This window comes from Choloepus didactylus, chromosome 6 (genome assembly GCF_015220235.1).
Source record: "Choloepus didactylus isolate mChoDid1 chromosome 6, mChoDid1.pri, whole genome shotgun sequence".
Taxonomy (NCBI): Eukaryota; Metazoa; Chordata; class Mammalia; order Pilosa; family Megalonychidae; genus Choloepus; species Choloepus didactylus.
The window spans coordinates 45673722-45696735 of record NC_051312.1 but is presented as its reverse complement, the minus strand read 5'-3'; the positions used below and the strand labels follow the sequence as shown (position 1 = coordinate 45696735).

General features: G+C 38.4%; 1 protein-coding gene and 1 pseudogene across 1 annotated transcript in view; one reads left to right on the top strand and one right to left on the bottom strand.

Annotated features, from left to right (window-relative positions):
* Positions 1–7719, bottom strand: part of LOC119536216 — a 43746-nt pseudogene extending 36027 nt beyond the window's left edge.
* CAPRIN1 (cell cycle associated protein 1) overlaps positions 7159–23014 on the top strand; it is a 32048-nt gene continuing 16192 nt past the window's right edge. The window contains exons 1-6 of the mRNA XM_037838922.1: positions 7159–7300; positions 7864–8073; positions 19504–19566; positions 19681–19767; positions 22239–22477; positions 22569–22651. Coding sequence (XP_037694850.1) covers positions 7864–8073; positions 19504–19566; positions 19681–19767; positions 22239–22477; positions 22569–22651 — 682 coding nt within the window. The 5' untranslated portion in view covers positions 7159–7300. The remainder of the gene's footprint in view (positions 7301–7863; positions 8074–19503; positions 19567–19680; positions 19768–22238; positions 22478–22568; positions 22652–23014) is intronic.

Here is a 23014-nt window from a genome sequence, read left to right as displayed (position 1 = left end):
GGATAAGCAACTAGAGCTTGCTGTCCTCTTCTAACTGGAGATTGTCAATGTGCCCTATTTAAGAGATCCTTGCAGCACTTCCTGAGAAGATAATTATTTTTTGTGAAAATAAGTAGCATGTACACTACACTTTTATGGAGCAGAGATTCACAAGTTTGCATGTGTAAAAGCCAAGTTTGATTTTTTAAAATGCATATTCCTAAGTCTCAGATTCAGGGATGCAGATCTAATGCTTGGGGTAGGATCCTGGAATCTGCATTTTTAACAAGTACCTCTGGTCATTTTGAAGTTGGTGGTCTTACCCCATGTTCTGGTTGGCTAATGCTGCCATTTTGCAAAACACCAGAAATGGACTGGCTTTTATAAAGGGGGTTTATTTAGTTACAAATTTACAGTCTAAGGCCATAAAGTGTCCAAGGTAAGGCATCAACAATAGGGTACCTTGAGCGAAGGAAGGCCAATGGCATCTGGAAAACCTCTGTTAGCTGGGAAGGCATGTGGCTGGCATCTGCTTGCTCCCAGGTTGTGTTTCAAAATGGTGTTCTCCAAAATGTCAGCGTCAGCTTGCAATGGCCATCTTCAAAACGTCTCTAGGCTGTAGCTTCTCTGAAGTCCTCCTGTTTCTGAGCTTTTATAGGGCTCCAGTAATTAAATCAAGACCCAAGCTGAATGGGTGGGGCCACACCTCCATGGAAACAATCCCCTCATCAGGTCACACCCTACCTAATCACATCTCCAAGGAAACAATCAAAAGGTTCCAACCTAATAAACACTAATACATCTGCCCCCACAAGATTGCATTAAAGAACATGGCCTTTTGGGGGACATAATACATCCAAGCCAGCACACCCCACTTTGAGAAACACTCAATAAAGGACGAGAATTGGTGGTAGCGATGGAGTTTATATACTTCTGCCCCTTTTCCAACCCAGTTCAGCCAGCCCCAAGACTGAAGAACATGCCAGGCTCGGAGTTAAACATGAGTTTAGTCAGGACAGGAGATGGTCCAGAGTGGCGGCCGGGAAAGATGGAAGTTAGCACTCCACAGAGTGTGGGGTGCCAGGGGGTGGTTTATAAGGGTTATGACAAAGACATTCCATAGGGTGTGAGAACAGAGTTTAGGAAGGGTCTTGTGACACTGGGGTGTGGAGATTTGTTATCAATAGTGATCAGAGGAGGGGAGTTTTAATACCATTTGCATACCACCCCCCCTCCACCGGAGGTCTGATGACCTTTAACATCCGTTCGATAACTTACTTTCACTATGGAGGGGGTGGAGGGGCCCTGGCCCTGGGTCCCTCCACGGCCTCCCTGAAAATTCTACATCCATTAGAAATCTCTATAAAAATATATATGTATATAGGACCTACATCTTTCAATAACATTTTTCATGTCTTTAATTTAGCAATTTAGTACTCAGGCAACATTTAAATCAAGTTCTTAGAACTTCAAGATAAGAAAGAAGTTATCAACACCTGAAGGGTAAACCATTAATGTTTGGGGAAGGTGCAAAAGTTATTCTTGAAAGTTATTCAGGATATAATGCATATCTTGACCAATTATAGAAACAAGCCTGAATAAGCTAATTACCTGTATATTTATAAAATTCTTCTAGTAACTAATTAACATACATACTTTTTAAAAATTTTTTATTTTTAATTCAGTTTTATTAAGATATATTCATATACCCTACAATCATCCACAGTGTATAATCAATTGTTCACAGTACCATCATATAGTTGTGCATTCATCACCAAAATCAATTTTTGAACATTTTCATTACTCCAAAGATACATTTTTATCCCTTTTAAAATTTGTAGAGCAGCTGTCACCTTGAATATTTTTCCCAGATTATTGTTCATAGTGGGTGGTGTGTATTAGGTGAGAAATGGTATATCTAGTATATATTACCTGAAAAAGACCATGACTATGCATCAGTTGCCAAGATGCAAAATGACTGTTTATAGTTCAGTTTTTTGTCACTTTCTTTTTTATACATATATATATTTTTTATTTTTTTTTCTTGTTTGTTTCACACTTTATTTATAAAGACAAATTTTTGCCAGTGTCATCTCAATATTTCTACTTGTAAAGTGCTGGAACAAGTGAATATGCTTTTGGTCTCATGAAATGAAACAAGTTTTTTCAGCCTTAGCACTAATGATATTTGGGCTTGGATAATTCTATGCTGTTCTTGGTATTGTCAGGTGTTTAGGAACATTCTTGGTTGCTACCCACTGGATGTCAGTAGCACTCGCCCCACAATTGTGAAAAATAAAAATGTCTCCAGATTATTCGTATCTGATGGTTTGACTTGGTATATGATTCTACATTGAAAAGAAAATCCCTTTAAAAAAAAAAATCAAACATGTCTCCAGACATTGTCAAATGTCTCTTTGTGGGGAGGGGTATGTGTGCAGAATTGGCCCTGGTTGAGAACCACTGAAACAGAAACACGAAGCTAAGAGAATATATCATTCACTTAAGTAATTATACTGACAATTTTAGTGTCTGTAGTCAAAGTATTTTCCATTCTAGGTTGAATGTAGTACATAGCTTTTGAGTTTCAATAAGAGACAAAAGTATTTTGTGAAATATGAAGCAACTACTCTGAACATATTGTATGTCTACAAAATATGAACTGTATTTCTAAGTCTAATATTACAATTAAGAAAGGCATAATAAAATGTAAGTGGCAAAGAATGTTACTTCAGCTGATGAACACAACATGAGAGCAAAGAAGTAGTACAGACCAATTGTATTGACACCACTGATATGTTAATACAGCAGGCAATATTTATTGACAAAACATTTGTGCCAGGAATGCTACTGCTTCTGAGGATACAGAGATGAAAAATCAAATGAACAACTGCTTTCTTCCCTTGAAAAGCTCATAGTCTAGTGGTGGCTCATGGACACATAGACAAATAATTATTACAAAGATTAAAGTATCACAGAGTCAGTACTGGAAAATTTATGATAGAAATGCTACTGCTGACTTGTGATAAAATGACTGAAAAACAAGAGACTTTCAGAGCCTTAGCTGTGGGAGCAGCGTAGTTCACACCTACACCAGGTTTCTGTCAACCTTAAGCAGAGATGAGGTTAACGTAATTAAGATGAAAGTTCCCCTCTTTTGTTACAAATAAACTTGGCAGTAGCTTTTTGGGTGATTCAAGTTAAAGCAACTGAACTATTTCGCCAAAATGATCAGGATAAGTAGTGCAAATATTCACTTCCCTTAACTCTAGAGACTTCAGAATGTTGTGCTCTACTGAATTAAACAAGTATCAGCTTGAGAGATTTGGGATATTAAAATATATTAGTATTGTGTATCACTTTAATGCCAAGGTTTTTAGAGAGTGTTTTCATTTATGGTCCTATTCTGCTGTACCTCTGGTTTTTTTGAAAACCCTTTAATTTTACAATTTCTTCCGATACAATAACCCCAAGGTACATGCATGATTTTGGATTAGGAAAAAAAAGGGGGGGCACCATAGTAAAGTATTAAAAATTCAAAGAAACACTAGCCTTATTCCCTTTTTGTCAGGTAGGAAATAGAGAAACTTGGTTTGCTGAGACCACGACATTGTGCTGGGCAGTATTCAGCCTGAGGACCCTTCTTTTCTTTGAATTCATTGGTTTTTCCGGGCTTGTTGGCCAGAACAGATGAACTGCAAGAATGTCAGAATATCAAGAAAATGGGTTTAGAATGAGGTATCATAGGAAGTGAGAGCATGACAGTTATGTTTACCAAATAGCTCTGGTTCACCCTGCTTCCTACTGGGTGTCTGATGGGATAGCATCTTTTGAGCCCCTATGGTAGTATGGGGTCATGTGACAGGCTCTGACCAATGAGTGACCAGAAGTGACTCATGTTTACCTGTCTGGAAATTTAATTGACAACTTGAGATACTCCTGAGTTCTCTTTCCTTATAGCATAGTGATCAGCAACATTTGAGAGATGGCTTCTCCATCGGCCTGAATCTACTGCCATGGATGTGTACCATGACACATCCGTACCTTCTTTGTTAAGCCAGGGATTGGTAAACTTCTTCTATAAGGATCAGATAATTAAGGATACAGATAATAGGTTTTGCAGACCATACCATCTCTGTCACTACTATTAAACCCTGTTCTGGTATAGCATGAAAGAGCCATAGAAGATATGTAAGTGAATGGATGTGGCTGTGTCCCAGTAAAATTTTACTTATAAAAGCAGATGAAGGTCTCTCTCATGAAATAGAACAAATGTATGACACTATAACTAGAAGTTAATAATAGAGAGGCATATAGTGAAAAAATATATACCTATTGCAAACTATATACTATAGTTAGTATTTTAACATTCTTTCATCAACAGTAGCAAATGTACTATACCAAAACTATGAATCAATAATGGAGGGGGGGGGCATGGTTAGGGGTATGGGAGGATCTGAGTTTCCTTTTTTTTGTCTTTATTTCTTTTCTGGAGTAGTGTAAATGTTCTAAAAATTGAAAAAAAAAATTGTGTTGATGGATGCACAGCTGTATGGTGGTGCCACGGGCAATTGATTGTACACTTTGGATCTTTGGATAGTTGTATGGTATCTGAACAATCTCAATTAAAAAAATATACACACACACACACACACACACACACACACACACACACACACACACACACACACGGCAGATGAAGGGCCCCTTTGCCCAGGGACTGTAGTTTGCCGGCTCCTGTTTTACGAATAACCTAGCTTATCTGATTATACTATGGGCTGTGACAAGGACCCCCCAAATGAAAATTTTTGACATTTGTGTTGACTCATCTATTCTACTCCCTCTCAACAATCTCCTTTTCTTTTTCCTTGAGGAAAAGCTTAATTTAGCTGACCATGAGTCTTTATGCTTGGACATTGTGCCAGGAAAGGCCTCTTCTGCTTTTTCTTGGCATATTTTATCACAAGCCCTATTCAACTCAAACTGAATCATCAGAGGTCTCCAAAGTCAGTGGTTACTGAACTTGACTGTGCATTGGAATCACTGGGAAGGCTTGTTAAAACACAGATTGCTGGATTCACCTCGGAGTTTCTGATTCTATAGGTCTGGGGAGATTGGCTCACTAGACTATTTCAAACTTTAATGTTATGTACAAATCACCAGAAGATCCTGTGGACACAGATTAACTCAGTAGGTCTAAGGTGGGGCCTGAGAGTCTGCATTTCTAATGACACCCAGGTGGTTCAGGTAATCATTGTGCCGAGTAGACTGAGTTGCAAGGAGCTAAAGGATTATAAACCTTCTTCCCATCCTCTAGGCCTAACATAGTGCTAAGTACAGTGCAGGTGCTTAAAATGTGAGTAATTTTAGGTCAACTTGGACTTCTCTCACAACCAACATACAGCTGGCTAGCAAATCCTGTTGGTTTTACTATCACAATGTGTAAAGAATCCGAACACTTGTCACCACCTTCACTGTTACATCCTTCTTTGGGTTGGATTATTTCAGTGGTCTCTTAACTGGTCTCCCAGCTTCTGCTCTTGCTCCCTGCCACCCTGCCCCACCCACATACACACTTATAGTAAATTCCTTATACAGCAGCGAGAGTAATTTCTCTAAAACATAGGTTGTGTCACTCATCTACTCAAAACTATGCTTGCTATGACTCCCAATTCACTCAGCAAAAGCCAAAGCACAATGGCGTGACAGGTCCTACAAGACTCGCCCCCTTTTATGTCTGTGATCTCATCTCCTACTGTTTGCTCTAGCCTCCCTGGCCTCCTGGATCTCCTGGATCTCAGATCTTGGCACCTGGTGTTCCCTCTATCTGAAAATTCTTCTTTCAAGATAACTGCTTGCCTTCTTTCTCACTTCCTTCAGGTCTTGGCTCAAATGTCACTTGGTGAGGCTTTTCCTGACCTCCCTGTTTTTTCTTCTCTTCTATTTCATTGACAGCATGTTTTATTTTCCTTCTATTTAGAAGGTAAGCTTCCCAAAGACAGGGATTTTTGCTTTGTTTGCTATCCCTGGTGCTAAATTCCTAGTACATAATAAGGTGCTCAAATATTTGAACAGATAAGACTTTGTGGCTTACTGAAATAACTTGAGGCCAGAGGCTGTTGTTGTTTCTCCAGGCTCCCTAAGGATGCACTGTTGCCAGTCAGTTTACTAATTTTATTCCCTAAGGAACAGGGGGGTTTGGTCGAGCCCTGTTTTAAATCACTATTTCATGAAATTTAAATTATAAATTGGCCATTTACTGTTGTCATTAGACGCTAAGTTGCTTGCTGAATTTTCCACTGATCTTTCACTACATTTTCTCCCAGCACTTGGTTTCTCATTTCTGCTGTCCACTCCCAGTCCCACCACACCCCCAGCTTAATTACAAAGCTGGAATAATTAATTTTTTAGGAGAAAAAAAGAATAAAAAATGATTAAATTTTTTTTCATGTATTTCATTCAACATTCTCTTAAAAATTTTAGGTAAATCTAAAACAAAAGAGGGTAAAAAAGCCCAATTATCTGTAATATCCAAGTCTATTGGAAAAATATCCTAGGGTAGCTTAACCTTATTTTAAACACAAGTCCGTAGTTTTAAGACTTTCAAAGTCACCAATCATGCTCATTCCCAAAGCGTTCTACAGACAACTTCTACGATTACTGGATGATTGTTTTGTGGGGGAGCGGTGAGTTATGTCTATTTTCCAAAGCTCTTTTGGGGTGTGGGAGTTTGCTTGTTCTGAAGGGATTCTAAAGGCTGAGATTGCACCATTCACCCCAAGTACCCCTTAATTGCAGAAATCTTTGCTCCTCCCACCCCCGCCCCAAGGGCTCTTAACAAGGCAGTCGCCAGCTCCAAATCCAGCAGCTTGACACCTATTGTCCCCGTTTGAGCGTCAAGCGAACTCGCCTGAAGGACCCTAGCTACGATTTCCTCCAAAACTCGAGGGGTTGTTCCTGCAGCTTCCCGCTGCCGTCCCGCCCTGCGACCTTTACCCCTTCCTCCCCCTACTCCCAAAAGCAAGGGCGTGGGCCGGGCGGGAAAGGGACCCGGCAGGCACTTCCCGACAGGCGTTCGCGCTAGGTAGCCCGAGCGGCTGCGAAGGCCCCCGCCCGCTGCTTCTCCCGCCCCTCCGCCTCAGAGGGCGGGCTAAGTCCCTCCCGCTCCCGGCTCTCCGCCTCACTAGCAGCGGCTCAGTGCAGCGGGGACAGGGTGAAGCGGCCTGCGCCCAAGGAGCGCACGACACAGCCCAGAACGTACCGTCACCCTTGCCCCCGCAGCTTCCCACTCGGGATCTCCAGCGGCCTCCTCGCGCGCACGGTGAGCGCCACCCTGGACCGAGGCGCTGAAGGGGAACAGGGCCGCTGCGCCCGAGAATTCTTTATCCTCCAGATCGGTTGGAGCTTCGCTAGGGGCTTGCTCCCCAAGTTTGCCCCCCCATCCCCGGTCATCTCCAGGGTCCTTCTTCACCCTTTCTCTGCCTATTCGTTCCGACCTCTCCCCTCCATTCCTCGCAAGGCGACGAGTCCCCGGCCAGCTCCGGTGGAGACCGTTGCAGTGGCGGTTGGCGGCCAGCGCCGCGACGCCCCGCCCCCGGCGCAAGCCTGGGTGCCCTGAGGCCGGTAGGCCGAGCTGGTTGCTCGCGCCGGGGGCGGGGCTGGGCGGGGGGCGGTGCGAGGCCCGGCCGGGCGCCCCGCTGGCGGGTCGCGCGCGCTCCCGCCGACTCTTCCTGCCCTCGCGTCGCGCGCCGGCCCCCTCCCCCACCCGCTCGCGCAGGCTCCCGCCCGCTGCGCGTTTTGTCCCGCGTCTCGCCCCGTCCGTCTTCTGACTCGTCGCTCTTGTCTTTCCTCCCGCTTTTTCTTTTCTCCCCTTACGGTCTCAAGATGCCCTCGGCCACCAGCCACAGCGGAAGCGGCAGCAAGTCGTCCGGACCGCCACCCCCGTCGGGCTCCTCCGCGAGTGAGGCAGGGGCCGGGGCAGCTGCGCCAGCTTCTCAGCACCCCGCAACCGGCACCGGCGCTGTCCAGACTGAAGCCATGAAGCAGATTCTCGGGGTGATCGACAAGAAACTTCGGAACCTGGAGAAGAAAAAGGTGCCGGGAGTTGGCGGGGAAGGGAGGGTGTGATGTGACCGGTCCTCGGCTCTCCTGACAGTCAGGGCACCACCCTGATTGCTATACTCTTCACCTTCCATTTCTGGCACTTAGCTAGGCTCTTGCTTCTTTCCCTCTCTTCCCGCTACGCCCTGTCACCAGCGTAAACTGGAGCTTCGTGCCCAGAAAACGGGCTCCTAGGGGAGGTGCTTGTCACCTGACCCGGACCCGGCAGTACCCTCTAGGCCTCTTTATTACTCTCATCCTGCGGTGGGGCTGGCGTTTTGGCCTCTGGGAGTGGGATATGTAAGGCTGGGGGCGTATCGTCACGACTTAACTGTGATGCCCTTCTCTCTGTTCCTGAGGCCCGATTTCCTTGACGAGGGCCGGCGGGGAGAATGAAGCGGTCCGGGTGTGGGGTTCAGGGCTCAACCGATTGCCTCGTGGGGCTGGGGCGGCCTGTGTCCTTCAGTCGTGGGGTTTGTCCACTCCGTTTCCGTACTGGAGGCCTATTCAGTATCCCGCTCTTAGTCCTCGTGAGAGCAGTGTGTAAACTAGGATTGCTTTTCCGTCGAGCCCATTTTGAGTGAATCTTTGATTTGCTACCTCCTCTAACCTTACAGGCTCCCCCTCCGTTTCCCTCTTTGTTTCAATTGTCTAAGTGCCCCCTGAGCCTCACGCTCCGTTCAATCCCGAGATGATTTTCGGCGACGACTTTTTGTCCCTTGGGAGAACTCTAAAGTGGGGAGAGGTGGCGACTGCAGCGATTCAGATTTCTTGGGTAGGGGGGTCAGGATGAGACTGAGGCGATCCCTAGGTCTCTGGGCGCACATGGAGAGAGCGTCTAACATGGCGGCGGCTGCGGGCCGAGGGAAGCGCTTTACAGGAGCTGCATTGTGAGCACAAAGCGAAAGCGGAGGGGGAGGGCAGAGACCAGGCAGCCACCCCGGCTGGCCTCCCTCGCCCTCCCCGCCCGCTACAAAAAATCGAGCCACACCCACAATATTTTTGGATTCAATAATTTAGCCATTTTGGTACACGCCGTGAAACGTATCTTCAAGTCGGCCTTTTGTTTCATGCTTTCAGTACAAGACACTGTACCAACTCTGTTTAGAGGGGCGTGTTTGTGTGTGTGTGTGTGTGTGTGTGTGTTGTGTGTAGAGAAAGCCTTTCGGCAGAATGAAATTAGAGGTTGGAAGGGAGGAACAAATCAGTAGCACAAAAAATGGAGTAGTTACACCTTTTGAGTATTCTGTTAACTTGTCTTTTACCTTAAAAATAAATATATAACATTCCTTTGGTAAGGTAACTTGCTTGTCTGCCTTTAGTACAACATATAATATCTTGAATTTGGAGGAAGACAAGTTTTAAAATGTTAGTCATCTATAGTAATTATTTGGCTAAAATTTGTGCTGGGGAAATAAGTTGAAAGCGTGATATTTAGGCCTTAATTATTTTAATTGCTTATTTTTTGGTTTCTTTTACAATTTGGGGGAGTTATAAAAGAAACTTACAGTTTTGATACTTCTCTGTCTCATCACGTTTAGTATTGAATACGGAATGTATCTTGAATTTCTTGGACTTTATTTGAAATGGAGAGATGCACTAATCTTGGAATTTCTAACTTTTGTCAGTCCTTTATTTTGGAAACAAACATTTTAGTATAAGTAATTGGAATAATAGATTTGTCAATATCAACAACGCAACAAAAGTATTTAAATGTAAGTTAGCTACATGTAAATATGTGCTAGAATAAGCATATCCAAGGCCATTGTATTCTGAGTCTGCCCTGTGATTTAGTTTTTGCTATTCCATTTGTACGTGAGACTAACTTGAGTATTTTTTAAAATCCTCTTAATGCAACAAACAACCCTGTCAGTCTGGTTGATGCTTGATTCCTTTAAATTTCTAGGAAATCTCTATTTTCTTCTGGGATTGGAATTAGAAGACAAATATTAATGATGTAATATTTTAAGTATTGACATTTAAATATAGATATTTCTATTAGAATGACTGAAAATTCATAGTTAAGATTTTTCTCATAAGCCACAGACTAAGCTATCTATTTGTGAAATAGTTAAGTTGGAAGGCAATACTGCTGTGACTTAATTGCTATTAAAACTATATATTGTAGTTTTAGAGAAACTCAAGGCATTTGGATTTTCCCCTAGTTTAAGCAACTCTGGTTCCTAGTTTAGACTGATTTTTTTTCCCTATATTTAGATGATGATTTACTGTATTAAAGGAATTAACTGTGCTTCATTTTTCAGTAGTGATTGAGAATTTCTACTGTGCCTTAAACAGGATTTTTTCGGTTTGTAATCTTTTTAGAACCACTTATAGAGTAAAATTAAGGTATAATTTGCAACTGGATTTCTTTTTCCTGAAGTTCACTTAGCAAATTATATCTGAGCTGTATGTTAATCTTGACTTATTCCTGTTGGAGCCTTCTGGACCAAATGTCTTCTTCCATGGATTCTAAAATCAAGTATCTTGACAAAAATTATAAATAGGCGTGTAATAGTAAGACAGATAATTGAAATAATTTTATTGTGCTTCATTTAAAAACAAAGTTATTTGTTAATTTTCTAATCATTTGAGCTGTTAGAGGAAAGCTAACAGTTCAGTGAGGATGCATGCCTAACATTGATGAAATATCCTATTATGTAATAAAACTAAATGGCTTGGTGGTTTTTGAAGTTTGGGCTTATAAAGAGTATGTGAGTGTTTAGCAAAGAGAAGAAATGCATCTGTGATAGAGACTCAAGTGCAAAGCTCCATTTACAAATCCTTTAACTGTGATTAGAGAACATATGATATTAAATGATTAACTGCCTAGTTTTTGTCATCAGTTTATTGGTACAGAACTGGTCTCTAGGCTATGCAGGATACATAAAAACCAAGTCTTCATTTTAGCTGAAAAGAGCTCATTTGATATTAGAAGATGTAATCAGTTTTGATGTAGAAATAAGAGGTATTTTTAATAGTTGACATTTAAAATTGTTATGCTCTTTGGAAATACACTAGATTTAGACTCTAGCAACTTTGGCAGGTAAACGATTAACCAGTGCTCTCGCTTAAAAAGCAGAACAGTCTGACAGCTTTGTAACCAATATGTGACCAGAACAATATGTGACCAAAGTGGAGTGTTTTTCATACTATTTCCTAAAGTCTTTATATCTCTGCAACTAATATTATTCTGAAAAACATTGCTATTTTTGTGAGAGAGGAACACATTTTTTCTTTACAGAGCATCGCAGTGGGCCTCTATTTCGAATTTTTAATGCAACTGTTGTACAGAATTTCTGTTAATTACGAAATAAAAACATTACTATCCATTTTGTAAGTAAAAATTTTTTCTTGGGGTTACCATCTGAAGTTTTTCTTCACATTTAAGATCCCTGATGTGTTCTCCATTGGTTGCAGAAACTGCTCTCTGCAATGCAGAGGGCAAAATTACTTTGTTTTGCATTCACCTTGTCACAGAAAAAAAGCTGTAATGCTTAATTTGTTTCCCTCTGCTTGTGTGTGTACTTCTGTGCATGCTCAATGTAGGGAGGTATTTAAAATTTGAATTTAAAAAGGTAAAGCTGTGAATTGTAAAAGTTAACAATTGCATTATTTGATAATATGAGTACTTTTTTCTGGGGTAAAAGTAGAAACCTAAATATTAAAATGAGAAAGGATCTTTTTAACTTGGACAAATTATTTTATTTCGAGATATTCATTCTGATAATAGAATCAATACATTTTGTTAGACTTACAGATAAACATACAATTTGGCATAATTTTATATAATTGATTCTTCACATTTATGGCTAGATGAAGATCAGTACTGTTTCATCTTTTAAACAAATTAATAGATACTTAAGAAAAGTTAAACTTATAACAGCTTTATCGTGGTCTTAATTTTACTACCTGATGCAGTAGAATCCAAGATTTTTTAGAGCTTAAAGGTATCTTAGAATTTAATCCAATTCATTTTACAGACAAGGAAATTGAGATGCCCATGTCAAGTGAAACAGATTGATGTGGGATTTCCAAGGTCTCTTGTAATATTTTATAGGGATAATTAGAATTTGTAATGCCCTGCAACATTGATGTAATATTTCATGTTTAAGCTGATCATGTACAACTAAGGCCGTTTTGCTTCAAATCCTTAATTTTAATTAGAGTTTCTCTATTTTAAAAAGCTGAAAACAAGAGAAAACTGTTTTCATTTCATTGTTAGACTTTTATTAGTGTCTCATTGTTAAACTTCGTGATTGTAGGTTGTCCGAGTAATGGGTCCTGAGAATAGCAAGACACGTAAAGTCCCATCATCAGGTATCATGAGGATATTATATTGTCGTAATGAACTTTTTAAAAGTTGAAGTTTTTTTCTTTGTGATTAGGTAAGCCTCAAATGCACATGTGCCAGTCTCCAGTCAAGTGTGGTATGTTGCAAATTAGGAAAATTTGGGAAAAACTTTTACCAGTAATTCTTCCAAGCTCCTGTATATTTTTCAGTAACTGGTTTCTTTCTGAGGGGAAATGAATGGTATGTTTGCATTAGAGAAGAGTGAGAGGGTAGCAGAAGAGAAATTCAGTTACAGTTAATTTCTTTAGTTTTTCTATTAGGTAATCAGTACCAGTTGGATAGAATATGAGTATAAAACATGAATGAAAGAGATTTGCTGGGCAGAGTTCAAAATTCATACTTTCTGAGGAAAGGGGATGCTTATATTTTTTGACCATGCCCAAATAAAGTCTCCAGTTCCTTTCATTTCCTGTGTAACCTATTGTCTGCATATTTCTTTGACAGTTTTTATATTGCCTTATGTTCTCATCATAAGTGTTTTTCTTTGTTGGTGGTAAGTTCCTTGAGGACAAGGACTATTAATAACAGTACACCATTGTTCACAGCACATGGTATATGCTAAGTAACTATTTGTGGGCTTGACTAAACCATTACATAGAAATATTTGGAGCTTCATTCCAAAAAACTGTTAAAATGGATTGATTTGTGTGTGGGGGGGGGTAGCCACTTTTTGTATAGAACATTACTTGCAAAGTACTTTGTTGAAATGGAATTTTTCCTAAAGGGTTTTGTTTCTTTTTCTTTTTGGATATAGCTGATGAGTAGTCATTTGGAATACTGTTTTAAAATCTGGGTAGTGTAAGCAAGATTTGTAGAATTGACAGTTCTTAAGAAAAAAGATATAGACAATTCTTGGTATTTAGAACCATTGTAAATTATTAAAAATTTCATTGTATTCTCAATACTATTATCCAAACATAGAAACAACTGAAATATATTTTTAATCATTGAAAAATATATTTTTGGTCTCCAATTTGAGTTATAGTTTACGTCTTACTACAGTAAATGAACTCCCAACGAAGTATGTAAATCGTTCAGATGTAGACTCATCCTAATGAGTAGCTTTGCTATTATAGCAACTAATAATTCAGAAGGCATCCTTTAAGCTATTTGTGATCATTTGTTTTTCAAATGCACAAGCTTTAAGACTTTTTAAGACTAATTCAAAATAGGTGGTGCTAGAACTACTCTTTGATAATACTTTTTTCTACTAGTGTTGGTTGCTTCCATCATTCATATTTCCCTGCATAATTGTAGCCATGTACATGGAATAAAGGGTTTTTACAGGGTTTTTTTCCTTTAAATTGGGTAAATTAAACTCCTAAATTTTTCATGTTAGAGTTACACTCCACTTTCATTGTTTAATGCTTTTGTTTATCTAGAACACCACAGTCTGACTTTGGCTACGTAAGCATGCTTCTGGCAATTAAAGACAGTAGTTACAGTTCATCTGGATTGTACCATATGTTCTCTCTACCCTCCTTTTAAAAATTGAGGAAACTTTTGCTTCTTTTTGCCTTTCCTGTCTTCCATGAATTTCACTAGCTACTAAATCTATTGAATTGGACAGTGCACAGGAGGAGGACTGATGTTGCTAGGTGAAAAGCAGGGAATCTAGGGATTGGGAACTTGTTATAATTTCTGGAAAGGCCACTGAAGAGTATGAAAAGTTGGGAGGAGAAGACATGTTCATATTTTGTCTCCACATTTGTCTGTCTGCAGGTTCTTCCATTACTCCAGAAATGATTTATTTGGCCTGGAGACATAAAATGATTTAAAATATAGCTACATGCTCTTACTATACTACTTTCGTTGTTTTAGGCTTCGTTTTTAAGTATTATGCCCTAGTTTGGAGATACTCTCCTTAATTGAGGATAGGAGTTAAGTAGTTTCCTGGATAGCCACCTTAGTTTTTTCAGATGTTTTCTCCTCCTAATCTTTCTTGTTGTGACTGTTCATGATTGTCTAGTTGAAGATTGTTTCTTTGGAGTTTCCCATCTCTTTTTATTTCTTTTCTAATTGCATAAATTAAAAAAATGTTTTTTTCAAATTATTCATTTATGGAATTTGTTGAACATAACAATAAGGAAGGAAGACTCAGTCAGATAGCTTTTTTTAAATATCCATTGTCTGGTACCTTCAACACTGCACCGAATTCTAAACATTTAGTAGAGGAACTTTGTTGGTAATGAAAGAATCTTTGGGAAGAACAGAAGACCTAGATATGTACTACTATTCAGCAACATAATAAAAATCTGAATGGAGAAAGGCAGGAAAGGAGGAAACCCTAGTGGTTGGTAGAGGTAGACTGATTGGATTGCCATTGTTAGGAGGAGAGGTGTTGATCTACAACTGGTTTTCTGGGATTTGTGACCTTAGGCAAGTTATTTAACTTCTTCACTTTCCTCTTATTTAAATATGATTGACATAAGCTCCTACATGATTAGGGTTAGCTGCCCGATAGTATAGATTTGAATGTCTGCCACATAGTTAATACCATCAACATTATAAGCAACAAAGAAACAGGACATAGAACTTCAGGAGTGGGACTGGGCAGTACTTACTGGGATAATTATTTCTCAGTAACCCATGACTATAGTCTTTTGACAATTACTGGGTGTAGTCACTTAACACCTCTGACCCATGGTTGCCCTTCAGAGTCTTGGTAATCTGGGCAATGGCCTGATTTTTATCTTGCTCATGAATGGTACTATATTTGGATTTTTAAAATACTTAGTATTCAGTGGTTGAAAAAGGAATCCTAAATTGAATTTCAAGAAATAGAAACAATGTAAGAGGGCAGATGCATATGATCAGTGTTTGGTAGGCTTTCTGACAAATCTTTTTATGTTAGCAAAGCAGTTCCATTCTCCAGGCAAAATATTTACCATTCATTTTATGTGGGTGTTTTGTGTCGTTGAGCAACTTGTCTTCACCACTACTATGTTTTAGGCAGCTTGTTCTAGTTTAAGGAAGAGCAGAGCTTTATGTGAAGCCCTTTTATGTTTGCCCCCCCTTCATTGGAATTAATGTTGGATCAGTCAGCATGAGGAGCAGGTCCTTATTTACATATTGACTTAGTTCATCCTGCAGATTTATCCCCAGATGGACAAGTGTTTTACTTCTTGGACTTAATTTAAGACATTTGAATGATAATAGGAATGAAGCCACTTAAGGTACTGTCATTTGTCTCTGAATAGTCTGTCTTGCAAAGATTAGGCAAATTGTGGTATCCAGACCAGACCAGAATACCTCATCCTTCTGCTTATCACCAAACCCTACTCAGGAATAAGCTGGGATTGCAAGCTACTTTCATTTTGAAAAGCAGAATATCAGACCAGTTGTTTCTTTTGCATGTTGGCATTCACCACTGAGTTTAATAGAAAAGTACTCTAAACTTCGGGGCTCAGCTCATAATGCAAGACTTACAAAAGTACTACTTATGAATGGAAAGTGGTAACTCTTCCCTCCTGGAAAATAACTTGTTTTTCTTGAGCACTTGAGAGAATGTTCAGATCGTAAATAAATCTTTTCTTATGCAAATAGTTGCTAGGTTAAATAGACTATAAGTTGATCTAGAAGCCAAATCACCTTTCAACAAAGTTTTAAGTTGTTTAAAGCTGAACCTTTATATAACCTATTTCCAAATCGAGGCTGCCATATAATGGTTTGTAAGGTCAAATTGTTTGACTCAGAATAATTTTGTATTTCCAGGTTCTGTTGGACTCATTATTAATTTTGAGGGAATTAAAATGTATTTTGCCTAGATCAGTTTCTCAAGCCTAAGAATGCATCTGAATCATCCAGAGATCTTGTAATTGCGGGCCCTACCCCCTGAGTTTCTAATTCAGTAGGTCTGGGATGGAGTCTGAGAAATTGCATTTCTAACAAGTTCCCAGCTGATGGTAATGCTGTTGGCCTAGAGGACACACTTTGAGAACCACTGCTCTAGTTTGAGATAAGGTTTTTGCTATGTAGAGATATGATTATATGTGATAATATACAGAGGTCTCTTCTAGCTCTCAGATCCCATGGTGATAAAATTAATAAAGTTCTGTACACTTAGCAGCCAGGAGATACACTGTATTATACTGATAAAAAAAAAAAATTGGTGCCACTTGAATATAAAACAATTTTCTCTTGTCATTCTGGGGTCTTAAAAGTTTTGGTATTTTCTCAAATCGGTGTCTGCTATTTTGCAGGGAAAGTCATACTGTATCACTTCCACTGTATTCTCTTGGTTGAAGCAGTCACAGGCCCACCCAGAAACAAAGGCAGGGGAATTGGATTAGTTCTTAACAGGGCAGTGCCAAGGTCACATTGTAGAAGGTTATGTGGAACTGCAGATATTGTAGCTATCTTTGGAAAAAATTATCTGCCATAGCTCTTTGGATTGGGTGATACTAAATTTGCTTTTGTGTAGAAAATACAGGATGGAGTTCTATATAGGTGAAAGTCCTGACAATATCCTGGCATCTATCAATTTTAACATTTTTTATGGAATTCTGTTTTTATTATGCAAATTGTATGTTCATTGCGGAATATTTGTGTTCAAAGCAAAAGAACAAAAGATCCACTCATAATTCCTCCACTTAGATACCACTCTTAGCATTTTTTGTTTATCTTTTCGGATCTATTTTCATATATACACAAGCATTTTTTAGGAAATGAGTTTGACATCCATTTTTTTAGCTGAAAATTTTATTGGGATGTATCTATGTGACATATAATCTATCCAGAGTATACAGTTGCTGTTTTACAGTGTCATCACTTAGTTGTGCAATCATCACACCATTTTAGACCATTTTCATTGCTCCAAAAAGAAAAATAACAGATACAAAAAAAATCCCCAAATACCCCATACCTCTAATCCCCCTCTGTTACTGACCCCCTAGTATTGGTGTGGTAAACTCGTTACTGATTGACATCCATTTTGATTGGCGTATCTTTTAAATTCTCAGGTCATTAAATAGCCAAGGTAAGACAAAGTACTATATATCCCACGAGAGAGAGATAGTACACTTAACTGTATATTAATTTCTAGGTTTAGCAACAATTTCCTTGAAAAATGTGTAATATAAATGGCAGGGTAATAAATGCCAGCTATAAAATTAATAGCAGTTTTTCCTTTCCTACTAGGTAGTTTATCATTTTGACTGCCATAATTAAAAGCAAACCTTGTTTAGTTTTTAGTTCTTAAAAGCAAAAAAGCCTACCTGTTTTAAAAATGTCTTTGTTGATCCTCAGAATGTTCTGAGGTATTTGAACACATCTTTTTTTTTTTTTTAATTAAATTCACTTTTTTTTGAGATATATTCACATACCATACAATCATCCATGGTGTACAATCAACTGTTCATAGGTAGTACCATCATATAGTTATGCATTCAATACCCCAATCTATTTTTGAACATTTTCCTTACACCAGAAAGAATAAGAATAAAAAATAAAAGTTAAAAAAGAACATCCAAATCATCTCCCCCCACCCTATTTTTCATTTAGTTTTTGTCCCCATTTTTCTACTCATCCATCCATATACTGGATAAAGGGAGTGCTATCCACAAGGTTTTCACAATCACACAGTCACCCATTGTAAGCTACATTGTTATACAATCGTCTTCAAGAGTCAGTGCTACTGGGTTGGAGTTGGATAATTTCAGGTATTTTATTCTCGCTATTCCAATACGTTAACCAATACATTAAAACTTAAGAAGGGTTATCTGTATAGTGCGTAAGAATGTCCACCAGAGTGACCTCTCAACTCCATTTGAAATCTCTCAGCCACTGAAGCTTTATTTCATTTCATTTCGCATCCCCCTTTTGGTCAAGAAGATGTTCTCAATCCCACGATGCCAGGTCCAGATTCATCCCTGGGAGTCATATCCTGCATTGCCAGGGAGATTTACACCCCTGGGAGTCAGGTCCCACGTAGGAGGGAGGGCAGTGAGTTCACCTGCCAAGTTGGCTTAGCTAGAGAGAGGGCCACATCTGAGCAACAGAGGAAGGTACTCAGGGGGAGACTCGAAGGCACAATTATAAGCAGGTTTAGTCTCTTTTGCGAGCTTGAACAAATCTTTTGCACCTTGAGGTCAGGCCTGCCAGATCAGTGTAAAAAAACTTGATTTTTCAACCAGTAGACTATATAATACCTGTTCAGTTGGTATTGTGCTTATCTAAAAATTTTCCCCCTTAAGTTTCTACGTACTCCCTATCCCTCATTCTTTACATCAGTAATTGAACTCTTGAATGTGTTGGATTACTTTGTCTTTTGGGTCTTACCTAATAGTGGTAGCCTGGGAAATCTCCAAATTTTTCATCTTATCAAAAAATGACCTTAAATCAGTGGCTAGTTTTCCACCCCCACCCCCACATTTAACTCCATCTGTGAGACAATAACAAAGCAAAACTGAGGACTAGTGTACTGCCCACGGGGAAGGTGGAAGCTTGAAAGTATCTCATGTTTAAGAGAAGTGGATGTAGCACATCAAAGACTGTATGCTCATGAGCTTATTCAGGAAAAATACGCTCTTTTTTTTTTTTTTTTTTTACCACCTATTCCCATGAGTTCTTGGTAGGAATGTAGACAAAGTTGTATATAGCTCTTGTTTCCACTCATTATTCAGAATAGTCATTTCAAGCCCTCTTTCTCTGATTCTATCTATACAGATACTTCTTTATCTACTTCTGTTTATAAAACAGCACTATTAAAGTGTGATATGCTTACTTGCTGGGTATAAGCAGGATCCCAACCAAATTGTGGCTTTTACATTGGATGGGATTCATCAGATGCTTATATTCTTTAGAAACCTGAAGAATAAGCAAAGTTGTGTCATTGGTTTACAGTATTCAGTATCATTCAGGATGTTTGGAGGGCTTAAATTTCTTTCTTAGCTCACTATTCACTAAATTTATTGAGGTGTTTTAATGTACTAACTTAAACTGGATAATATCTATAAAATATATTTCAGGGAAGAATTGAGGATTGTGTGAGTTTTTTCATTTTGGCATGGCTAAACTGGTATATACCTTCAATATGGAAAATAATTATTTTTCTTTTCCTTTTAAAATAGGGCAAGCTTGATGATTACCAGGAACGAATGAACAAAGGGGAAAGGCTTAATCAAGATCAGCTGGTAAAGATGTTATATTTTTATTAAAGATTTCATGCTCAGTATTTTAAATATGAAAATTAATTTTGTGGTTCTTTGTGTTTTCAGTAAAGCTGGGTTCTGTCTTTGCCATTTTAGGATGCAGTATCTAAGTACCAAGAAGTCACAAATAACTTGGAGTTTGCAAAAGAATTACAAAGGAGTTTCATGGCATTAAGTCAAGATGTAAGTACAACATAGTATATATGCTTAAGCAATATTAAAAATACAGTTAGGAGAAAATTTTGTTGTTATTTTGGGTTTTAAAGTCCTTGCATTACAGTTGAGAAATTCTCTGTATCTCTGTTAAATTCTGTAGAGAATAGATTCTGTTTATCTTAAGATGCCTTCCAATTCTGTAAAGCTTAATGTGACACCTGAAAGATATAAGATGTATAATACTTTCCCTAAAAACATTAACCGTGTAAATACATGTAAGCATGATACATATTTATTTTCCATATATTCCTTTATGCCTAATGACCATCAGATGATTCTATTAATTATCAGAAAGTAAACCAAGGAAACTTGTTTATACAATTGGTGACTACTCTGTCCTTTTGGGATGTTAAGGGATGTGGCAGACTGATACTGTTATATTATAAATCTAACGAAGGGTGGGTTTTTCCCAAACACCTTTTGATGGGACAAAAGCCTTTGACTAAAAAAATTAAATGCAAGCAAAGTCAAATGATTTGTTGAAAGTTGAGCCCAGAAAATTAATACCATCCTCTGTAAGTGTCAGCTTATTTGGAGAAAGGCTAATAACACTGAAATATAAAATTTTCTCTAACTTGGTGAAAAGAGTAAACAGAACAGTTTATTATATGAGACAATGCAGTAAAGGAATTAAGAGTTTTGACTCTGGAACCAGACGGCCTGGATTTGAATCTTGATTCTGCCACTTTTACTTACTAGTTATATGATGTTGGATGAGTTAACTTCTCTGTGCTTTAGTTTTCTAATCTGTAAAGTGGTGATATAATAGTACCTCCCTTAAAGGGTTGTGCTTAGAACAGTATTTGATGCATAACTAATATTTTAAGCACTTAATATTATCTTTACTTCATAAATTTGATTGAAGGTAGAAAGCTTTGATGATTTGCCTGAAAAAGGAGAAAAGGAAATTTAATTGATACTTAGGCAAAGATTTGTTCCACTTAGCCTAGATATCAGAGCCGCAGGCTTGATGAACCCTGCCCAATTTCTTTTTTTATTTTTAAATGTGGGTCATAGAAAGCAAGATTGCTGTACAGTTAAATGTAGCATCTATTTCTGAAGCCCTGTCACTGTATATATGAAAATACTCATATCCTCCTTTGCTTTTATTTTAATACTGTGGGTTGTCAGCAGTTTTTCACTGGGCCTCCACTTGGCAGTCCTGATCCTGTGTTACTTTCCACAATTATTTTTGCATTCAAGAACTTTGTTAGACTTAACTCCAGTATACCTTTTATTGTCTTCTTTTCCTTTCTTGCCTTTCTTTTACGTTCTTGCCTCTCTTCCTATAATGTTTTTTGTCTTCCTGCCTCCTGTGATCTCATTTCTCTGCTCATATGTATTCTTCACTTGCCATTATTATAGATTTGACTTCTTGTTGTAACCTTCATCTTTCCTCCCAGGTCTCCTATCCCTATTTCTCCCTTTAGTGTAGGTTTCATATGTCTATTTTGTTTTTCTCTGTCTCACTTCATCCTAGTGAGGCACAGGTGAGGGAAGAAAGCAGGAAGGAAAATACTGCCTTTGACTCTTGGGAAGGACTGACCTTTCTATATCCCCAAGCTGATGTTAGACATGAGAAAGTAGGTGAGAAGTATTTTGAGTGTGGTTGATGCTTTCCCTTCAACCTTCCCAGAGAAGAAAAATAATAATGGGAAAAATACATTCACACTCAGCTTTTTCCTATCTTTTATTATCATCTTCTTTTTCTCTGCCAGTATCGCCTTATTCAGAAACAAACAAATCAGTTTTAGTTACTATTTTCAATATATTGAGATGCCTTTATAACCAGCAGTAGATAGTTTAAGAAGAGGGGGCAGTGGTGGGTATTGGCATCTCCTGGGAAGTCAGTAATAGATAGTTAAAACTTTGGACTATTTTTCCATAGAGGAGATAGATATAGGTAAGATTTTTGTTGTGACTGTGGTTGGGTTTCTTTTTAAAATTGGCTTGGGGTCTTATTTACCACTTAGAGAATAACTTACTAAATATCTAATTTTTATACCTTTTATTATGGAAAATATATATATGTATAAAGAAGAGAATATAGTGACTCCCCAAGTACCCATACCCAGCTTAATTATATATAACTAATTTAGTTAATATAGTTATATCCCCTTCATGGACAATCATATTTCATCTTTACAGGTATCCACTCGTTCCTCCCCCAGGTCTGCTGGATTATTTTGAAGCAAGGCCCAAATACATCATTTCATTTGTAACATTTCAGTATTTTAATACCTTCTAGGGAAAGGTGAATTTTGAAATTTTCACAACTGCTTAAAACAAATCATGTTTTGTGTCTAAGTTGGAAATCATACTTTTATGTATAGGGACCTCACTTCAGAAAGTGAAATGTCTTATTTATACTGTATTTAAAATTGTGTTAAGGAAGTTCTATAAAACTTATTTCAGTGTCTGATGTTTATATTTTATAGATTCAGAAAACGATAAAGAAGACAGCACGTCGGGAGCAGCTTATGCGAGAAGAAGCTGAACAGAAACGTTTAAAAACTGTACTTGAGCTGCAATATGTTTTGGATAAACTGGGAGATGATGAGGTGCGAACTGACCTGAAACAAGGTTTGAATGGAGTACCAATACTGTCTGAAGAGGAATTGTCATTGCTGGATGAATTTTATAAGTTAGTGGACCCTGAACGGGACATGAACTTGAGGTATAGTGATATTGATAATTGGAACTTCTAAATATTGCTTTAAGTTGACAGTTTAAGGGTAATTAATTAGCTATTTAATTATTTCTATAAGGTTGAATGAGCAGTATGAACATGCCTCCATTCACCTGTGGGACTTGCTGGAAGGGAAGGAAAAATCTGTATGTGGAACAACCTGTGAGTATCATTGGTACTTGGATTTTGTAATTGAGACTCTTTAAACAATTAGCTTCTCTATATGAAAGTAATGGTAATTGAAAATTTAGAAATGTCTTAAGTAAACTTTCATCCATTGTTTACATTTTGGTTTATTTCCTTTTAGTATATTTTTTCCACGTCTGTGTGTGTGTAAATCACACCAAAAAGCAACAAAAATCTGCAAAAATGGGAATCCTAACTTAACATGATTTTGTATATAAATTATTATGCTTGAGGTGGACAAAATTAACCTCAAATCGACTTTCCAGAGTTATTGGCATTAGAGAGGGAGTGGTTTTCCCTTACTGCTGAAACCTTGTTAAATATATTACTGCACATTAT